The sequence below is a fragment of the Poecilia formosa genome, unplaced genomic scaffold, assembly GCF_000485575.1.
Source record: "Poecilia formosa unplaced genomic scaffold, Poecilia_formosa-5.1.2 Scaffold40, whole genome shotgun sequence".
Lineage (NCBI taxonomy): Eukaryota > Metazoa > Chordata > Actinopteri > Cyprinodontiformes > Poeciliidae > Poecilia > Poecilia formosa.
This window is the reverse complement of record NW_006799979.1, coordinates 1,316,549-1,338,885: the sequence shown is the minus strand read 5'-3', so window position 1 is coordinate 1,338,885 and position 22,337 is coordinate 1,316,549. Positions and strand designations below refer to the sequence as shown.

Below are 22,337 nucleotides of genomic sequence, written 5' to 3'. Positions count from 1 at the left end.
CTTGTAGGCTACCGATGTTGGTGTCTATTTTCAGCTACGTACATTCATTTTGCCCCCAAAAAAGTCGATGCCCCCACCCCCCACCCCCCCCACACGCGTCGTTTCAACCAGACAGCCATTTGTAATCCATAGGGGGGCGGGAGGTCGCAGAAAATGTTTGGAAACCACTGGGGGGGCGCAGAAGAAAAAGTTTGGGAACCACTGCATTAAAGGTTTTACGTGGTAACAAAAATATATACATATATTTTTGGATGATATCTCTGGCTACAAAAACAGAAATAGCAAAAGTAAAAGCCGTCATTGTGTGGAAACTAAAGTCATCAGGCTAATCGCGGTAAACACTGGCCTGCATGACGAGCCCAGCTGCAGGCCGGCTCAACTTAATTACCCAGCTGATATCAGTTTGTTTGACTTGCTAAAAAAATGACAATATGTGCAATCAGCACTCCCTGGCACTAAATATAACAGTTTTATTCCAACTTTTTGCTTTAGTCTATATTAAAATACCATAACTGGATTTTTTATTTCTTTTACATTAACATTGTGAAAACCATAATATTCAAGTGTTAAAGTTCAATACCTCATATTATATTTCAATACCTGAAACTGGTTGAGTGGGGAAGGATACAATTTCAACAATTTAAATTAAAACCATCAATTGAGATTAATTTTCACCATTTTCTCCTCTCCTCTGAAAGTGGGATGTATGTTAAAAAAATACTTGATAAGATTTAGTGTATCTAATTTCTAGTGCAAATATGGTAGTACCTTTGAAAAACTTACAAGTAACTTTTTAGCAAAAAAAAAAAAAAGGATGTTTTAAGCCGATAAATTCTTTAATATTGACGAAAACGTACTAGCTATAAGTGGGACAAGACATTTTACACATGTAAGCTAAAATGTCCTGTTCCACTGGCAGATTATTTCACTTGTAACTAGTACTTTTTCCATTAATATTAACAAATTATTGACTTAAAAGAAGCTCCTATATCGTGCTGAAAAGTTATTCGTAAGTTAGTTTCAACTTATTTCAAGTGAACTAGAAACTAGACCAGAAATCCTTCCTAAGATCAAGTGTAGAAAACATTTTGTTCCTTACTGTTTCCATTACTGTTGCAAGTGATGGATCCCTAATGAGTAAGTCTAAATCAACAGGAAGACTTCCTTTAACCAAAAAAAAAAAAAAAAACGACAAAAGGAAGAGAAGACAGAGGTTGAGGAAAACAAGAAAACTCAAAATAACGCGTTCAAATCATCTGGAAGAAAACAAATCTTTGGTCCCGTCACCTAGGACTGAACTCATGAGGCTGGGTAACGCGTGCTTGGCAATACGACAGTTGCAGTTTTGCTGTCAAGTAGGCAGACGGAGAAAGGACAAACAAAGCAAAGGCCATGTGCAGCAGGGCAGAACGACACAGAAGAAAAAAAAAACAGCTTATCTGCTTTCCGTTAGACGAGAAGGTTGCAGACGAATCTCAACAGGATTTGGCTTCAGTGCACTCCTTCGAAGACAGAAGCAAGGTGGGCGACTCTTTGAGCAACAAAACAGGTGAGGAAACCTACTTCCTTGAGCCACGTGTGGTTGAAAGGAAAAAGGAAAAAAAAAAAAAGAAAAAAAAAAGGTTGCTCGGTGAAGAGTGGCTTCTTTTGTGTGCAGACATCCTCTTCTGAACAGAAGCTGCAAAAACAGTCACCTGATGTACTTCTGTCCCCCAGGATGTAATGCTACAGTAGCTAGACCCACAAACACAACCCCCCCCACCCCCGTCCCAGTAAAAGCCCAGGTTACTAAAATACTCTGTCTCTGTGGTTCCTGACTGCAGGAACCAACAGGAAACCATAAATTAAAAGATCACAATATTAAAACTCTATGATAGAAGGAGCTCTGGGAACAATCGTTAGAGGCTATCATTATTTACAAGAGTTAAATTATTAAAATGGCTTTTTCTCAGCGTCTTGAGTCTCTCTTAGTGTTCCTTTAGAGGTCTCTGATTGGGACCTCTCAGTAGTGTCATCTGCTAACAATGACGTCACAGCATTTAGAGTCGAGGGCGTCGCGGTGCCAACGGGAGAGGCCGGCAAACTCCCTTCACAGGTCCTCCGACGTCTTCAGCAGCTCCATAAGCGCTCCGACCGCTCCAAAGTAACCCTGGAGCAAAACGAGGGACGCTTTAGGGAACCTTTCACACAAGCTGAGGGTAAACGGCAGCAGAAGCACAACCAAACATGAAGCTGCAGATTTGTCAAATGGAAGAGTAGAAGAAGACGGCGAGTTCGAGCAAACTGGAGCTGCAACCAACGACTGTTTTAGTTATTGAAAACCCATCGATTTTTCTGACTATTTAATCGATTAATCATAAAAATAAAAATTGGCTTTCTGAACTTTTGTCATTTACGCCTTTTTTATATAATATTGGTGTGTTTTTAAAAGATGCAAAGAAACTTTTTTTTTTTTTCTTTTACAGAATTTGAACTGGTTGAGACTAAACTACGCCACTTGAGGACTTTTTGGTAGAACATATTTATAGAAAGTTTATTGGTTTTTTTTCATTATTTTAAATGGGGAATGTTTATATTTTTGTAAAACTTTGGTTTATTTGCTGCTATGAATGTGTTCTTTCAGCTATTTCCCCATTTAAGTCTGCATACGTCAGTTAATGATTAATCGATTACTCAATTAGATGAAGATTATTTTGATAATTCATCACAATTAATGATGATGTACAACTTCAGAACATTTTACGCACTGCGTTTTTGACATCAACGCATCACTGAAATATCATTCATCGCCATGTCTCCTCTTTAGGCGTTGTTGTTTATGTGTTGTAATAATCATTTAGTGCTTATGGTGGTGAGAACGATAAAACTGTTTGGTTAAATCCCATTTTAGCCAGTAGGAAACCGCCAAGTTAACGCAGATGAAGGCAAGCTTCTTAGCTTTAAATCGGTTTAACCGGGAGCATTTGGTCGTCTTAATTGACTTCAATGAATGAGAGGCTTCCTCTAAAGTGTTGTCAGACTTATTACAAAAGACACTGCTGATCCTTTATGTGTTTGCATGACAGTGAATTTAAGACTTTTACATACAAATTGAATTTTGTTTTCTCCTTTTTTTTCCCCCAAGACAGCATTAAAGTTTTTTTTGTTTTTTTTTTAAATCATACATTTAACACACAATATTCCACTTGGCATACTTCAGCTGTATTAAGCTACTTTAAGAAAATCTAAAAATTCTGATTATTGTTGCTCACCTCATGCTCCAGAAAGAGGGCTCGTAGCTGCCCTTTTGACCAGAAGTCCATGGCGTAGGCTAGCAGCTTTGTGGACACGGTGTTGATCCGAAGGAAGTTCCCAACAAACACAACCCGCTCAATTTTCTGAAACAAATACAGATGTGGAATTTAATATATATACTGCCTTGTTAAAAGTGTCAAAAATAGCAAGAATAAGTTAATGCTGTTACATTTTTAAATGAAGATTTATATGAACAGAAGCCAAAGTGAATTATATAAATGTTTTTGTTGCCAAAGTTCAGAAACATTTGCAGTAACCCTCATCAGTCAGCAGGTGGTGCTAATGAACTGATAATATTACAAAACGAGCCCAACTGATCCATATGGATTACAAAATCTGAGGGAAAAAAAAACAAAAAAAAAACAATCATCCTCTCTAAAGACAGAGGGGGGGGAAAATATTCACTATATTTAACGGGTCATACAATCCTGAGAATGAAGGCCCAAATTTTAATGTTTACATTTATTGAAATCTAGATCTATTCCAAAGAACAATTGTAAAAACAATAATAAGAAAATAACCCTGGCTGCTTTTATCTGTCCTTGCTGCAGATCTGCATGCAGTGATAGCCCTGTACAATGCTGCTTGATCGCCATGCCACAAGGCAACACTGTAAAGAAGCTCACAGCACGCAGAAACACTCCTGATTGGTCCCTGCTGCGCATGAGACACTTAAACCCACCACTTTTCACCCAGCTTTCCCCTGAGATACAAGAGATACAGATCAGCACAGCCCACCGACTGTATTATGTTCATATGAGCACTAATGTTTGATTCTTGTGGCTACACGAGTAAAAAATATCACATTCTCTCCGCTTGTGATTTCTTATGATTAAAACATGCTGGGGAATTAATTATTGTCTAGCTAAATAATTTTTAAAAACAAAAATTAAAGTAGATATTGTTTTGTGTTTGTTAAAATAGCTGAAGCTGCATTGGCAAGGAACATGGTTCCGTTTTGTTAAATCATTACCCTGAAAACACCCAGCTTTGTTGTTTTATTCATTTCATTTATTTATTTTTTTTTGTCAGGCGGTTGCACTGACTCTCCTGGAAACAAACTCTGGTCTCAGGACCACTGGTGGTCCGTAGGCGCCCCCTTGTGGTCCGCAAGGTACTGCATGTAAACTACTGTTTATTTGCCATGAGGTGAGTTCAAAGTCCGACACGTTTTGTCTGTTTTGTAAAAACAACTTCTCATCTGGATGAACAAAAACAACAATAAGCAAGACAAGACACTAATATATTCATTTCATGTTGTATATATTAGGATGTTTTTTGTTTGTTTTTGTGGGGGCAGTTTCAAGTTAGGTTGTCTGTGAGTGTTTGCTAAATGGGTTTATTTAGCAAATGGGGTTATTTAGCAAATGGGTTTGCTAAATAACCCATTTAGCAATGGGTTATTACAAATTACAGAATCTCCTGTAATTTGCTTAAACATGAGACTTAGCATCTGTGTGCTCGTGTGAATGTAAATACCTCGTTGACAGCACACATGCGTGCTATAGATCCTATGTTATTGGTGATGGTGATTAGTGTGGCTCTGGCCAGGTCTTCCTTACTGATGCTGTCTCGCTTCTCTTTGCACATCATGTGACCAAAACTGTAAAACAAGCAGAAAGACAAACATCAAGCTACGCTGAGCACCAACCGGTTATCTCTCACCCCCCCCCCCACCACTTAGCTGCAGGTCAAACTAAATAAAACGAGATGTTTTGTAATGCACGTCACAACATTCCAGGCACTCATGAGAAATTTGACATACAAGTTTATGTCGTTTGTGCCGCTCTGACAAAAGTCTTCCTGTAATGTTTTCACATCCCGCTGTCAGTGCGCTATGACAGAGGGATGCGAAATTCACTTTACAAGAAGGTTAATGACGCACATCAAATCACCTAATTAGTCAAACATCAAGCTTATAGGTGACTTCATTGAAGTTTATTAAGATTTAAAGAAGTGAATCAAACCAATTTTTTGTAATATATATCACAAATGATGTGAATTCATGCCAGAAAAGCTCGGCATCCTCCATCTGAAACCCCCTGTGACGGCGACGTCGCGCTCACCTGGAGGCGACGGCCGAGCCCTGCAGGCCGAAGCGCTCGTAGTCCCCGCCGTAGATGTCTTTCACCAGCTTGTCCACGTTTGTGGAGTCGCCCTTGCTGGCCATTTCCAGCGCCTCCTCGAACGTCTCGCAGCCCGTCAGGAGGCAGCAGAGGCCGAGGAACGTTCCACCTCCCAGGCTGAAAGCGCGAGAGAGGAGAAGGAGGAGGAGGGTTCCAGGAAGACGACAACAGAAAAGAAATGCAGGTCAGGTAAGAGCTGAAGGCAAGAAGAATCAATCAATCAATCAAAGCCTTTGACTGATGACGCAAGTGGCTTGAAATTAGAATGACATCTATGCATTTAGAAGATGCCAGCTGAAAAAGTGAAAGAGGATGGGATTGAGCAATTAATCCACTACAAATGGAACGGAAGGAATGCACTGGGAAAATATTTTGTTACAGATGAGCAACGTCTCCTTTTGATTTCCTGCTCTGCAAAATTTTCTCAGATCTGTCTCCGATCGCCTTTTAGCATCAATAAAATTAAATCAAGAACTGATTGTTGTGAGTTTTGAAATAAATGCCTGATCTACCTAGAGTTGAAGAAGCTTTAAGAAGTGATTTTAAGTCAGAACTATAACCAAAGCCTGGACCAGAATGCAGCCTTGTATCAGAAAGCCACTGCCCTCAGGCAGGCATTTTAAGGAGTGAAAGTAGGTTAACACACAACAACACGAGACGTCTTCTCGAAATTGTCCTCATTCTGATCATGCGAAACACCAGGAAGTCACCATGGAAACATCTGCAGAAACACATCTGTATTTATACAAATTAGGTTGATTTGATAAAGACATTTTGGTCATTCGCGTTGTTGGTACCGGAACCTCTCGCACTGCTCTCGACAACGCTCATTACAGCAGGTGTTGGTGCTTTTTGGCAGGGAAAAATGAAATCAGCATCTCCATAAAACATATCAGCAGAGGGAACCACAAATTGCTCTGTAAATTTCCTCGTAAACCACTGTGCCGTCTTTGAACTTGATAAAACCCAGTGGACCAACATCACCTGATGACCCAGCTCCTCAAATAATCAGCGTTGGGGAAACCGTCCCACAGGACCTCGAGCTGCTCAGTCTCTGTGCCTCCCTGCTCTTCTTCCAGACTCTGGGACTTCAGTTACCAAACGAAATGTAAACATGACGAGCTTAAAACGAGGAACATACAATTCATTCGTCCTGTATTAGCCGTTGTGTGGTCGCTTTAACGCTTTGAATCTCCCTTGAACCAGGAGTTTCTGCAAGTTTTGTCAACTTAAATTTAAGACCTTTAACAATGGGCTTTATATCGCCACAGAAACGCACAAATTTCGTCCAACCAACTTGTGAAAAATTCCCACTTAACCATGATTGACGCAAAAAAAAAAAAAAAAGCTAGCTAACAGGGGTTATGTTAGAAATGTGTTAAGAAACGCAATGAAGATGCAACTTAAACTTTTGCCTGACAGAAAAATCCTGTGGGGAAAAAAATACATAGAATACATAGATGAGATTAAGTAGACCTGCAAAACTGAAGACCTGTAAATTTTAAAGGCCAACTTACTTTTTCAAAATAAACTATAGATATTTTAAGGCCTTCATTTTAGATGGATGAATTTAAGACTTGCACGGACACCCTGTCAAACTTTCCAATGACCTTTGCTTCTCAGGCTCCTCCAGGCTGCCGTCATCCTTGTTGCATTTGTCCCTCTTGCACCATAAATGCTCCTTTCCCTCAACTCTTCACTCTGGACACGCCGTTTCTTTAGCAATGCACTTTTTTATGGCTGACCATCCTTGCTCAATGGTGTCAATGACCGTCTGTTGGAAAACTACCAAGTCAGTTTGCACATGTAAGCTATAAAATGGCTGCCATGTCGTATTTCTGTACTAAACGGCCTTTTTGTAATTGGTCTTGTAGCAGAAATGCACACATGAAATATGCGTTACTCCATCTGTAATCAATCTTCATCATACATTTAATCACATCCTGAATTACTGGGATGTTCCTGTTGTCAATGTGACAACCCCGGATAGACATACGGCATCAACAAACACATATTTGTTGCCGGTAGTTTTCTGAATTTGTTTATCAGCTGAACAAACATTTGACAGCTAATCAGGAGCATGGATCAACACGGAAGCTACTTCTGACATAACAACAACATGCCTTTTGTATTTGCGTCACTGTCTCACTGACCTTTTTAGGATCGGTCTAATCACACCTGCTTCACTTATTAAGTGGAAAAGATTTGCAAGGTGAGGACCAAACCTCACTTTGGCTTAGTGCAGCAAATAACTAATCAACAGTAAACAGCTTCATTAGTGGTTTTATTGCTATAATACCAAATAATAAAACCAATATTATAAATTGAAAGTGGAGCTTGTGTACTCTTAAACAGCATTTATTTGTTGGAAATGTACAGTAATCTACTGTTCATGTAAGGTAAAGCGATAAAGGATTATTGTGCATTTTAAATGTGAATATGTTACCTGAGCTGATTAAAGGTTCCAGTTAAAATGGAACAAAATAGTAGAGAAACGGGTTCAACATGCAAGGCATTTTTGGAAATTTCCTTTGAGAGATAACCTTTGAACATACTCTGCAAGAACAAAGCCTCTCAGGCTATGCAAGAACTAGACGACGACATTCTGTTCCCTGCTTCAGGAATCCTTGCAGCTTGTTTTTGACCATTTTGTTTCTTGTGTGGTGTCAGAGAAATGTGAAGGTGGAGTGTTTCAGGAGGAGAGACCTAAACAGGGTTTGTACTTAAGTTCTGCTCTTGAGTTTTTGCAAAGTATGAAATGTTTTGGGCAGAGAGAAGTTTGTCCTTGTGGCCTCTGGAATTTCTCTGCTCTCATTGTCACTAATTAAACTGCTTCTCAATACCTTTTCTTCACTAATTGTTGTTTTATTTGTCTGTTAATATTGTTAAAATGACCCAAGACCACCCAAACGTCATCTTCAATTTGAAATCAACATTTGCAAATTGCTTTTTATTAACTTTAGGGCAGCACAACTTTGACTACGTCAGGCTTTAAAAACATTTTGATACTCTGATGTGAGCCTACAGTCATCTGCGACTTTTTTACATTTTCACATCCGTTTTTTTTGTTGCTTTTTCTTTTTTCAGTATTTGCTTAAATTAAGCGATGCAGGTCCTCCTCACCTTGTCCCGGTTACCCGTTTGTAGTTGTTCTCTGAGTAGACCGCCAGTATGGAGACCCCGGAGCCGATGTTGACCAGCAGCATTGGGAAGTGGTTGCCCAGGTTGCAGGGCTTTTTCACGCAGCTGTGGGGATCCGAAGGGTTCTGGAAGTAGTAGCACTCCGGGTGTCCGTTGAAACCGACCCGGTCGATAAACAGCAGGCCACGGATGAGGCAGTCCAGCTCATCCAGCTTCAGCAGCTCCAGGTCAGCCATCTGGGTCACAGACAGAGGTGGGTTAGGACGAATGCAACAAGCTGCGTTAAACACCACTACAGTCAGGGATTCTGGACAGATTTCAGAAAAACTGCAGTCTGATGGATGAGCAGACAAACAAGAGGACGCAAGTGCAGAATAATCACTTTTTTCACCACATATTTTATTCAATTTAAAGGGGAAGTATTATGTGATTCCAAGTATATAGTATATAAACAGTGTTGCCTTAAATTGTTATAAAATGTTACATATATCAAATATGACTTAAAAGAAATTTGACGCCTTGATATTGGGCCTCTGTCTCTTTAAGAAGCTCTTGCTCTTTCTGAAAGTCGTCACAGCATCGCTCCTCTTGTTAACCCTTTAACAATGTTTTCACCAGCGTTTCACAGAGAAGCAGCTGGTATTATGAGCTCAGCAGACGCCCAGTTTCAGCCGGTGTTTGCCAATCGCTGCTGGCTAGTCTGAAGGAGCTGAGTGCGGGAGTCATGGGGAAGGGTTGCTTTGTGAGGTGGAAACTTGGAAACTGGCATTTTGAAAAGCTGTGTGGTTGCCATGGGAGACTAAGGGATTTCTCAAAAATGAATGAAACAATCAAAGGTGTTGATGAGGGAAAAACATTATAACATGACTCAAAAAGCTCAAAAAAGTCGACTTTAAATGATACTGCCCCTTTAAATCAAATTTCATACTTTTCCAGAATCCAAAGAGACATTTAGCAGGTCAGGATAAAATAAACACTTAAATATTTGCTGTAGAATAAAAAAAAGAAAAAAAAAAAGGAATTTTAAAATATCTATTTGGGTCAGTTTTTCAGGTTCAGAGAAACACAGATACCACATTCACATAATTTCTGAAAAAGGCGATATGAGCTCGCTAATGTATGACCTACATCTGCTGTGTGGACAGATGCTAAAAGTAGACTGTACAAATGTAAATTTGATATATACAACATGTAGCTGAGGCCAACGTGGCCATATTCGAAAAGTCCAACAGTGGGGTGGCAAATAATGAGCTCTACAAGCGTTGTACGCCAGACTCACGGCTCTGAAGTCGTTCTCAAACTTGTAGGCGCCGCCTCCCGTGGCGCACAGCGTCGTGTGCAGGCTGGAGAAGTTCTTGTCTCGTCCCATCTGGATGAACCGGGGCATGGCCTGGGTCGGGAAGCGGATAAAGTGCAGGTTGCCTGTCCGGCCACACATGGTCAGGTTCCTCAGTTCCAGGTGGACGTCGCGGACACCTGTTTTACCTGAGGGCACAAAAAAAACAAAAAAAAAAAACAGTTTTGCTAAACAACAATTCTGAGCTAGCTTGCAAATGAAAACATTTTCTTTGACAGAAAGTAAAACAAGGCCTTGGACAGTGTCCTGGACCTGACTTTTGTATCATGAGATCATTTATTACACAGGACTGCGTGTGTAAGCTTACGCACCATAGGCCACGTTTGAGGTGAGGTAGCGGCGGATAGATTTGAGGTTTTCAACTTCTTCTTGTTCTTCTTCTGCAGTGATGTCGACTGGCTCAAAGTACACCAGCTTAACCAAGGTGCCACCGATGTCCATTCCAAACCAGGGGAAAGCTGCAGAGGGAAACATGGGATTAGCTTCTTAACTTTTAGATGAGAAGCTACAGATCTGAACGACTGTGAAGACTGTTACCAGGAAAGGATTAATTCTGTTATTGTGGTTGGAGCAAAACCAGTGAAAACATGAAAAATCAAATGGCTCCCACAGCATTTGACAATCTCAACTTTGTCCGTGAGATTTCATTACAGCCTCCAGTCGACACTTGAAACAGACTACTGCTTCCCTTTATCAATACTCACCACACATAGACCAATTTCTCTCAGAATGTTAAAGACATGGGCCTCCGTATTTATTTAATGACTGAAAGTTAAAGTGGCAGAATCTGCTTTGGGATAAAAAAAAAAAGGTCACGTATTCTCAGGAATTGAAATTTGAATTTAAATTATAAGCCTGAACAAAATGAAATATGAAAAAAATGCCACGACATTTTGAGTTTTTTTCTTAAAGTTTTCCATATGAAATTTAAACTAAATAGAGACCTTACATAATGTGTCTCTTCAGCAAATTTACATGTCATCGTATGCAGTTCAAAATATGCTGGTTGAAGTTACGTTTTTTTAGTTAAATACTTAACTGAACACCGTCTATTCAATGTTAAAGTCATCTCAAATTTGTACAGAAATGTGGAGCATTTTACTGTACAGATATTCTGTGATTCATAGAGAGAGAGAGTGCTGGGATTTCAGGCTCTTTTTTTCTTAAAAAGCAACTAAAATGGGTCAAAACTGGTGTCAGAAAGAAAAAGAAATCCTGACCTTTACATCTCTACTTTGGATCATAGATTACTGCTCTAAAAAGCATAATTGCTGACCATAATTACTGTTCGTGTCATAACGGGAGAAAAAAAAAAAAGAAATCCCATCTCAGTCCTGTCTCCGACTGCGGCTGCATGATAGCGCTACATACGGCGCCAACATTGATAACACCATTTTCTTTTTCGTGGCGAGTTTAGTCCAAGATTGAATCTGACTGGAAGAAGACATAATCTTTCAGAACGAAAGCTGGTAAATAAATAAATTAATTAAATAAAGCACATCGCCACAGCTCGCTGAGAGCCAATGTTCCCATGGAAACAGGTAACCCTCCCTTCCCCCATCGTCTCTCATACAGTCTTCAGCCTTTCTATTTTCTCTTCCCCTCAACCTCTCAGGCGGTTTTATGCATACCATCCATCTTCCCATACTTCTCTGCTTCCCCCCCCCACCCGCCTGCTTGACTCTCACAATTAAAGTAAGGTCTCGTTGGATCGGATCCTGCAGGACGAGTCCAGAGCGCCACGGAGCTAAAACCATTTTAACCGTCACTTTTTCTGTTTGGAGCCATGTATATATACAAAAAGCATTTTTTATAAAGAAATAAATGAGTACATCTCATCACTGAAATAAAAGTAAACTGCCCCAATTACAGTCTAATAAAGCTGACTGAGAACGTGGTCGGTCATTATGGAGCTCAAATTAATGTAGTGCAGTCCTTCACCTGCCTGCTGCTGCACACTGATGGTCAGCTGGCTGCGGCCTACATTTTTTTTTTTTTTTCAAACAGTAATATCACTCTGTGCAATAAGTATAAGAACGCCTCCACTAACATGAGCAAGTGTTTTACCTGTACTTTGATTTAACTTCAAGTCGGAAATAACACATTTCTGTTATTGATGATCTCATTACATACATCATTAACGTTATGTTTTTGGCAGCGCTAGAAATGTTTTCTTTTCCTTTAAATGCTTTTAAGTTTTAAATAATGTTGCTTTTTTTGGGGATTTCAGGCACAAAAACCAAGTAGGAATCAGTTGAACAAAAATATTAGGAATTCGTTTATGAAGAATTTTAGAAATATCTCCACCGGATGCAGAGTATTTTCAAAACATCAAGATCACAACAAGCAAAAAAAACAAAAAACAAAAAAAACATAAAAAAAAACAAACAAAAAAACAGTTGGATTATTAAAAAAAGAAAGAATTACAAAGTACTAAAGCTAATAATAAATTACAGATTTCTTAATAACCATGCGTTTCTGGTTGTGTATCCTCTATTTTTAGCAGTCACCAGCTCTGACCCACTTCTGTTTGCTCAGGCAGCTGAACAAATACCAAAGTTCTAGTTGACACAAGTTTGGAAATGATGGTGCTACAGCAGTCAGGGTGACACGACAAAGGTTACTGAAGGTCAAACAGTAAAGGATCTCCTTTTATTAGGCCTCAAAATATTAACATTTTATTCTAGCTGTGCTGCACAGGGGTAAGGAAACAGGGCAGAACCTGACACTTGATAGAACTAATACAGTTTCACGGAAACCGGCTTTCTAAACAACAACATAACTCTTTCAGAGGGCATTTTACCACTTAAGTGTATATCGTGGTAAGAGGAGGTTTTCAACACAGGAATGTGATGAAGCAATTTGTTTTGTGCATGGTGGCGAGCCAACACACTGAGCTGACAGGACAATGAAAACCACAGAGCTCCACATGTAAACAAACCTCCTCGCGCTGAAACGCTGTGCAGTAAAATCCGTCACAACAACAACTAAAAAAACCGTAAAATGTCTGGTTTTATTCATCTGCAGTGACAGTACGAGTAAAGCTGCACATAGAGTTGCATTTAGAGCAGGTCAAGGTAAAACTGATGCAAGTCACCAAGCATCTTTCGACAGCAGAGGTTATTGGTCCGAAGTTATATCAATATACAAACTGCTTAATTTAAAGTCAGACAATAATCAATATCTCCGAGTTAAAATAGGAGCAAGTACTGATTGTACACCAAATACACAACTAAAAATAATCTCAAATAATCCTGAATACTTGTATTTAATTATAAAACAAGAGAGAAAATAAGACATACTGGGAAGATAAATACAACCTTTTGGAACTTTTGCTGCACAGATGATCCATAACTTGGCTTTAAAGGAAAATAAACCAGATTTGCAACACTGATTACTAAACTAGCAGTGTGCTGCATGCGTGAAGTGCTTAAAGCCTGCATGTGATTTAATCCGTGCAGCTGAGTTTCTGACTTGATGATCAAGAGATATGACGATTTCACAACAAGGGAACAGGCTGACCGTCTGGATTACAGGGGCAAAGTTCACTTTCAGGATAATTTAGACCAGGGATTGCTGCAAAAAAAATTATTTTGTTCCACACTTTGGTTTGCTTTAATTTGCTTGCAGAGTAAACGCATGTTCTGATTTCCAAAAAAAAGAAAGCATGAAAAATTGTTTTCAAAAGGTTCTCGGTTTCATTTTGATATGAAAATCTCTGCAACAGACAGAAGAAATTGTGAAACTATGATTATTATTTTAACGTGATTGGATAACAACATATGATGTCCTACGTGAAGTAACTTTAAAAGGATTCTAAATCGAGTTTTAGCAGGAAGTCCTTTGGTCTGGAGCTTCGTCAGGTTCCCTGTGGTTGCACAGGAAACGTCTTAAAATGCATTGTGACACTGAATTGCTTCAGCAAAACCAACAGCAAGGAGGATGACAACATCTCTGTGGAGGAGTAAAAGAAATACTTCCTCAAATCAATGACTAAATATGATCAATCTACATCTTAGGCCAAATTACCAGTTCTACTCTGGAAAGCTTCTTTCATTTTCCTGTTTTGCAGGCAAATAAAAACTATATTAGGGATGGTATGGTTATTCAAAATAAGGCAAACTGAGGCTTTCAAAAGTTACAGTTCACAGGTTCCGTTTACACGGAGCCGGTTATCAGTGAAACCGTAACATTTTTGTGCATTTTTACACATCTCCGGTGATCGGACTCGTAACCTTTTGACACCAGGTCTCAGAGGTGAAGTGTTTGGAAATCTGTGTTGCATATATATTCCGGTTTGGTGCATCACATAGACGGCAAGCAACAAAGATGAATTCATTTCATATTTATGCATATTGGCTTCAACAGAAAACAGAAATGAGTGGTTACTGCAAGATATTGTGTCCCAAACTACAGATGGACATTTATCGGATTGTTTATCGTTATTGTGAAAACTTTCTAAAAATTGTGATTTATCGCAAAAACAATAAATTACAATTAATGATATTTGTATTGTCAGAATGTTTTTATTTTTATCTTTTTAATTTTTTTTTTACAAATTTCTTCAAGAGTTTCATAATAGCATCACGTTGTAATATGACTTTATGCAGTTACTGTATGCAGTTTAGTGAGAATCAAACTTATTTATGCAAATGGTTTCCTGAAGCCTAATTTAAAAACTAGATATGTTTTCTTACAGTAGTAGGAAAAGAGACAAGTACTAGGAGATATTTTGTTTTTTTTGTTTTGTTTTCTGTTTTTTTTTTTAATTTTTGTTAAAATTCTTCACTACTTGTGTTCTGTATTGTTGCGCAGCAGGGGAGAGATTAGGAAAAGATGGAAAGGTTAATTCAAGGCAATAGTGATGCAAGAGTTGCTCTTTTGGAAATATGCCCAAAACTTTGAATCAGTAAAGCAACCGTTCTATTGACATCAGTACATGGTGACATAATGAAAACAGTTAAAGATTGACAACAGCCTGATTGATGAAACAGCCACAGACAAGCAGAAAAACACAAGGACAATTTCTGTGGCAAAGATTATAACCTTGGCAGAAAAATATAATCTCAAAAGAAAACCACTGAAAAATCCTTAATGTCTCCTACCAGGTAGTATTTGATTAAAGCACACAAATACCCAGTAAAACAAATACACAAACTTCCTTCCAAAAATGCTAAACATTTTGATCAGAACCTATTTTTCTCCTCTCCTACGTGACCTGAAACACCCCTGGTGGACCATCTCACCAAGGAACTCTATTCAAAATGGCCACAAATGCACACCGTGCTGCGTGTGTGCGCAGCCAAAAGTCACTGTGACAAGGAGAAGGGCCAGGGAGAAGGGGGTGATTCGAGTCTATGTAGGTGAAAGGCCTCTGGCCGAACACACACCTGCTCTGCACCGCATGTCCACATGGTGGAATAAAGCGCACGCATGCCAACAGGAGAGCAAAACATGTGTTGCTTTTGTTTTGTTAAACTTTAATTGTCCTGTCCTGTTCTGTCCCCAGGCTGAGATAAGACAGGAACACATGCCAGGCTGCAGGAGATTGTGTTGATACAGTGGGCACACCGATAAAAAAAAGTTTCATATGCTTAACAAGTAGTTTTATCCTCAAACATTAATATTACTGCCTTGATAGTGTGATTTTTTTTAACAACCAAGTGACACTCTGATTTTTGCAGCAATGCTACCATTTAAAGCTTACAGCACCACCGCTTTTTTAAAGCTACAACCGTTAGACTCCATAAGTAAACCTTTAATTTATAAAGTGAGACATTGTCTTAAAATATTTAAGAAACAACTTTAAGAACCAAGTATGTTCTGTTTAATTTTTCCAGTTTTGATTTTAATTGAATAAAAAAAAAAAAAAAAAAACATTGAGATTAAAAGCCTTTTTTCAACAAATACAAAACAATTACATAGTTCAAAGGACAAGCTATTTTAAAAAAAGCAGGTACATGTCATTGAATCAGAGTAAATTAGTTAATTTAAACCATTACAACTAAAGTATGACTAATTTTTCTCTTCACAACAACAAACCAAGGGTATAAAGATTGTCTTTTTTTATTATTTTAAATCCACATCTTCTGGAGGCAGTTCAGTCAAATCATTATAAAATCTACTGCACAAAACAAAAGGTAGCAGGTTGAAGCAGATTGAACTTTGCATCCTTTAAAAAATCAAAATAAAACCATGCTTTTACTGACATATGACTATACTAAATCTATAATTACCTACTACACTGCAGCTGTAGATTTTCAATAAACGTCACAATTTGTAAGCAGATGAAGAATTAGAGATATTTTCTGTTGCAATCTGACAAAATTAACTCATAATTCAGCTTTTATTGGGTCTGCTTTGTACCTTAAACTGCTGAAATTACACCAGAACTAACCTGAAATAACCCAAGAATGTGGGAATGTGTTTTGGTTGAAAAGAACCAGTTTTATGTAGGTTTCAATGCAGTTTGGGTTGTTTGTCAGGTGTGTCAAAGATCGAACACTTTTCCTCCATTCCAATTTTCATAATCTCCCTATTCTTAATTTAACTACACCCCACCTGAGATTTGCTGAGAAACCAGGTCTATAATATATCTTTAGCAGGCGGGAGTGTTCCTTTTTGTTCCCATAAACATCTATATCTTTTTACACCAGTATGTTATCAAACAAACTCACATGCACAAGCTGTAAAGTTAGCTAGAGGCAGGGTGTGCCATAACACATAATGACAGCAAGTCTGTTCTTTTTAATCACTAAAAGTCAACATCCTGAATAAACCCAGCCCCATTCTTGGAGTTTCAATTGTGCCTCCTTTTAAATACCTACGAGCCTTTTAACTTAACAGCTCAGCTGTGTCACAGACCTCCTGGTTTTGTTTTCCCAGAGTCCGACCAATTACATTTGCCCGTTCAGCCACACCCCATCTTTTCACTGATAGGCAAAGCACGGTTTATTTCCACTGCTTGCATCCATCACTTTGAAACATTATCTTTAACAAAGTCATAATAATGAGCTAAAAATGTTTCCAAAACTCTGACTCATCAGTCTTACTTTGTTTTGGGTGACTTTTGGTTCACTCCTTCAACAAAACCTGCTCCTGGGCGTCATGGAAACCCACTGCCATCAGTTGTTTGTCATCTGCCCATTGTTTAATAATTTAAAAATATATATATATGTGCATTCATACACATTTTTGCTTGTTCCGCGTTTTCCCAATACTAGCAAAAAAAATAAATAAAATTATATTTATCACACTGATCAGGATGATGTGAAGCTCCAGGTTTGTCACTGAACAATGTTGGATTCATAAGAGTGAACAGTTTGGACTCAGAAACTTTTAAACCAATGACGGTGAAAAGTCACTTCTTGTTAAGATCAGTGATGGTCATGATGGAGTAATAAAAAAAAAAAAATCTATCCAAAGGTATTAAGGATGAAGTGAGTTTTAATTATAAAAGGTATACTCCAGTATTATGTGGAACTGTCAAAACTAACAATTGATATTTAACATTAAAGTGCCAGACATATCTTACACTGAAGAAGCTGCATTTGTGTCCAATTACTTTATACCACTTTTCATTCACATATTTTACATCTCTGATCAAGTTGTACATTTTTTACTGAAGTCAACTTGCTTAAATATCCCAGTAGGTTTCACATCTGACATCCCCGAGTATAAACATTTGCTTCTGGTCCAAACAAGAAATACGTCAGACTGGGTTACCCAGCGTTAAACCAACTAAGCCACAAATGAGGAAACAAAAGTGAAAAATCCATTCCCAGAGGGAAACGCATTCCGGAGTCAGCACTTTCTGGGGAAAAGCTTAGACATTTTATCCGGGTTTATCGGGATGACTGGACTCTTTCCAAGGATAAGTCAGCCATAAAACAGACAATCTCTGCCCGGACCTCTTAATGATTACAGGGGCGACTTTAACTTCGTAATCAGGGATAACCCTGCTGAAAGTCTTTGCAGGTATTAGTAGGATGGAACTATAATCTGTCTACATATCCTAACATTGCAAATTCCCTCTACTTTGTCCATCAATTAGAATAAACACAATAAGCCCAATTACATGCTTATTACAAGAATGCAAGTTATTCTCACAAAACTGCACAGGTGTGGCTTATAATAGAAAAGAAAAGAAGGAAAAATATGAGGGAGGTAGAGTTCAAGTCATTACAATGGCCGCTCATGTAATTGCGTAATCACAAAATAAACGCTATGATTTGCAGATGAGGAATTCAACTGGACTTGTCTTGAGTTTTAAAAAAAAACACAAGACGTTTATTTAAAATGGAAGAACAATTTGTTTTCTTTTATTTGTGCTTACTTAATATAAGAGATGCAAAACTGACCCTTTTACAGCAATGATTATCAAGGTTTTGATAAGGATGGTGACAACATGTCATTATTACAACAGAAAGCAGCTAAACTTATAAGAACCAAGGTGATCTAATGAAAACATTTCTTTAAAAGCAAAAAGAACAAAAAAAAAAGAAAAATCACAATGCTATTTTTATTTCTATTACCATTCCTAGCCAACACAATTACTTAAAGATGTAAGGAATGCGGTGTGGCTGACTAAGAGACTTGTATTACCGCAGTATCTCTGTATCTTTGCAGAGCGTGAGCATCTCTGCCGTGATGTCCACAGAGTAAGATTAAGTTGAACCCAGATAACCAGTTTTAACCACAACAAACCCTAAGGGTCTTGCCAAAGAAGTGCAACGTGCAGCAAACTGCAGTTAAAAGAAATATTTCTTAAATATTTAAAGTATTTAACAGTAGTATTTAACTGCGGGTTTTATCCCTGCAGTTTTCTAACAGTAGGTATAAAACATGCCACACCTAAAAAAAAAAAAAAAACAGGTAAAGCTTAAGTTCACTGATAAGCAGTTCTTAATAGTTTTCTCAAGATAATGAAGCAGAAACTAACTCACACTTACCAGGTTTCTTCTCCGTTATAAGCTTCATTGTTAGGCAAAATATATGCCCAAGAAGGCACACACAAGACTTTCTGAATACTATACAGGAGCGGCTTACAAAAAGAAGAAATTAAAACGCAGCTATCTGTTCTAGGTATTTATGAAGACTTCACGGAGAAAAGAAAACAACTCCTTTCAGCATTCTACGCTAGACCTGTGAACTTTACTAGGATGATCTTCACATCTTCCGAAACACTTGGTAAGCATAGGGGTGGATTCCTATCCATTCACCCTTCCCCTTGTAGACAAGATTCGAGCGTTGATTGGCCAGGCTCACTTATCAGGCGCTTCTTCGCCACCTGAAACCGACCAATCACAATTCTCCAAATGCAACCTGAGGGTTGATGAATACAAAAGGAGGTCTCCCTGACGACGGTAGGCTGTAGGACTGAGCAGCAAAGCGAGGAAATGTCAACATGATTCCTCAGTTATTAAATAGCTGTTATAGTATACAGAAAAAAAAAAAACACCATCAATGACGGCGTAATGGGAGCTCACAGAAAGATTTGCTATGATTGCGAGACGGCGCAATTTACAAATCCACTGCAGCCAGCTAGAGTGACACAATCAGCACACTTATCTTTCAGAGCAGTGACAGTAAATGACTGACTGTAACATATTCCATTCACAGTAACTTACGAGGTCTGTTCCGTTTCACCGACTCCGTCCTCCTTCGCAACCGGCTTCTCTTTGCCGGGGACCCGTTGCAGTCCTTCTCCTCCCCACGCTGCAGGTGATGCATTTCAAACGTGCTGCTGCTGGGTCCTGTGCTTAAGCCGAATGCATTGCTGGTGGAGCAGCTGCCGTTAGCGGCTACCACGACGAGGCCGTTCAACCCTCTTGGACTCTGAACGTTGTTGACATGAAAAGGTCCCGACGCTCCCTTCTTGTCCACCAATGACTTCGCTTTATCCATGGCAGCACTAGCCTAACCTAGCCTAGCATCCGCGGGAAACAGCCGGTGTAGGATTTAGCTAGTTTAGCTTAGCTGGCTAACACTAGCCCCGCTGGCAGGCTTGTGAGACCGCCACGCGAACAGCGATGCCGTACTTACGCTAAAACACCAAACAAAATGTTTGCCCTCATTTTTACTGAAAAGCCGTCTGGGTTTTAAAATGGAAAGACTCGCTAAAACATAGCGTGTCCTTTGAGGTCACTCTCGGTCATTCCCCCTCATTGAGATCCTGGCAAGCGCGGCAGTAGCCCGTGTGTATTTGTGTACGTATAAAAGAGAATGTGTGGCTAGACTGCTACGCAGCAGAGTATCGCACCCGTCCACCTCCCTCGACCGGTTTTTCTGCTGTAAAAAAAATCAGTGACTAATATACGATTGTGAATACGAGAATGGGCTCGTCCGTATCGCGTTCCTCGCAGGTAGATTAAAAGCAGAGCCTATAAACACTAGCCTACAGCTGTGGGCGCTTTATTTATGAGCCTTGCTGTCCGCTGTCAACCTCATTCCCCGCAGTCCTTTGCACGCGTGATGTGTTGATTCCACGCTGCCAATCTAAGAGCAGTCAAAATTTGAACTAAAGTAACCCCGAAAAAGCAGCCTATAAAAAACCCATAAACATATTCTGTCGAGAGTTAATTACCTAAGGAGAACACGGTTTTGTTAGAGACTATATCAAAGGGCACATTAAGTAACTTGCACCTCCAGTCGTCATGCAAAGGTCGAACAACAATGTCAGCTGGATAAAGGAAGACAATCAATGAAAAAGACACTTCTTCTATTGATACTTGAGAAAAGGCTTGATATATTCACCTGTTTTAAATAATGCCATATTATAATGTCATAGAAGAAAAGTTTGAAACGTTTGGCATGCATATCTATTTTAGCCCCCTTACATGTTACTCCTAAATAAAATTCAAATGCAAAAATGAATTGTCCAGAAAAAAATACCATAAACATTCAGCAATAGGGCCCTTAGAAAGCCCCTATTAAGTCAACCTGTGTGTAATTAAATCTCCACTGCTGTTATAAGAACGCTTCCAAATTGTGTTAGAAAACATTAGTGATCAAAAAAAGTGAGGCCAAATACAAAGCAGTGCTTGAAGTAAAACACTGCAAGAGACTTAAAACCTGTCCAATAGTACATTCTTCTGTCTTCTGAGACTTGAAGTCAATGTTCACATATACTTTTTATCCAGTCCAGGTGCTGCAATAAGAGAATAATTCCCGTATTTGATCAGATTGTTTTGAAAACGGAAATAAAATCTTAAGGCCCTGTGTCATTTTGACGGATTACTATTCGCACCCTTGAAGACTTGATGCAGATGCAGACATTTTCAATTTTACACACCGAGTATATCGTGGAGACAAACTAATTCAATCGATTCATTTTTTTTAAAAATCCTGAGTATCATGCCTTACCTGAAAACTCAATTAAAACCATCTCAGTGTTTGAGAGCTGAGAGCGCCTTGAAGAGTTATGGACAGGATGCTTTTGCAGCTCGCATAGTTAAGAAGGCCATTCAAAACTTTGGCTGATGTGACACTTGATATTCCAGTCTGTAGAGTGGCAAGACATACTGAACACAGAAAACTAAGCAAGAATGCTATTTTATGTTGATCTATTGATAGTCTAAATAAATGTGTAGGAAGTTTATCCTGTTGAGGAAAGAAAAACATGTGCAAAAGTTCATTAGACTGTAACAAGCGCAGCAACTAAATGTGTAGACGGCGTTGCCTTGCTCCATTTCTACCTTAGTACTTGACTCCCCCCACATTTGCATCAAGCAACAAAATGGAGCAAGAAGATATTACACAAAACCTAAAAATGGAAGAAGTTACTCTGCTTACTCAAATGTGCCATGAAATCAAACTAGAACATTTCTGAAGAAATTGGAATGCAGGCCTGTAAAAGTGTGCACATTGTTGGACCCAAATCAGGTGTTCTGATGCTGCAAATTAACCCTAACCCTAATGCCAAGGGTATCTAAAATGTAGGCAGTAGCATGTAGGGTATCACTAGCATGTTGACTAACATTGACTTACTCCATTCAGTATCCAACAATATCATGTAAGCTAAAATTAGCTGCAATGCTATGGTTATAATGTAGAGAATGGCATATGGAGTAAATCCATGTTGGCTGACATGGATACTCTATTTAGTTTGTCATGAGGTAGTCATGGGAATGTGCGTTCAGACCACAGTATTGTTCATAATTGAAGTGTAGTCGTTCACTTGTAGTTATTGGGCCACAGTCAGTGGTTTTGTCACAGCAGAGAAAAAGTTAGATGTGATTTGTTTTATGTGTGATGGGATCTGTTCAGCTTGTCCAATATTAATTAAATCAAATGAAAATTAAATGCAACTGAATGGCGTATGGCATCATTATAAAACATTAACTGGTAAAAATAAATTATGACAGAATTTTCTGTCAGTCAAAATGACAGACACCAGAAAGGTCTAGCGCAACCTCTGA

General features: G+C 38.8%; 1 protein-coding gene across 2 annotated transcripts; it reads right to left on the bottom strand.

Annotated features, from left to right (window-relative positions):
• Positions 1-1,022: 1,022 nt before the first annotated feature.
• Positions 1,023-20,402, bottom strand: pank1a (pantothenate kinase 1a). Of its 2 annotated transcripts, none has more exons than XM_007551121.2 (8): positions 19,548-20,402; positions 10,230-10,376; positions 9,841-10,046; positions 8,544-8,797; positions 5,361-5,537; positions 4,774-4,897; positions 3,252-3,377; positions 1,023-2,149 (listed from the first exon to the last, which is right to left on the bottom strand). In XM_007551121.2, the coding sequence occupies exons 1-8, from the start codon at positions 19,822-19,824 to the stop codon at positions 2,090-2,092; spliced, it is 1,371 nt and encodes a 456-aa protein (XP_007551183.1). In that variant the 5' UTR covers positions 19,825-20,402; the 3' UTR covers positions 1,023-2,089. The 2 variants fall into 2 exon arrangements, with proteins under 2 accessions (XP_007551183.1, XP_007551184.1); XM_007551122.2 differs by lacking the exon at positions 19,548-20,402 and adding an exon at positions 18,870-19,115.
• Between the last annotated feature and the right edge of the window lie 1,935 nt (positions 20,403-22,337).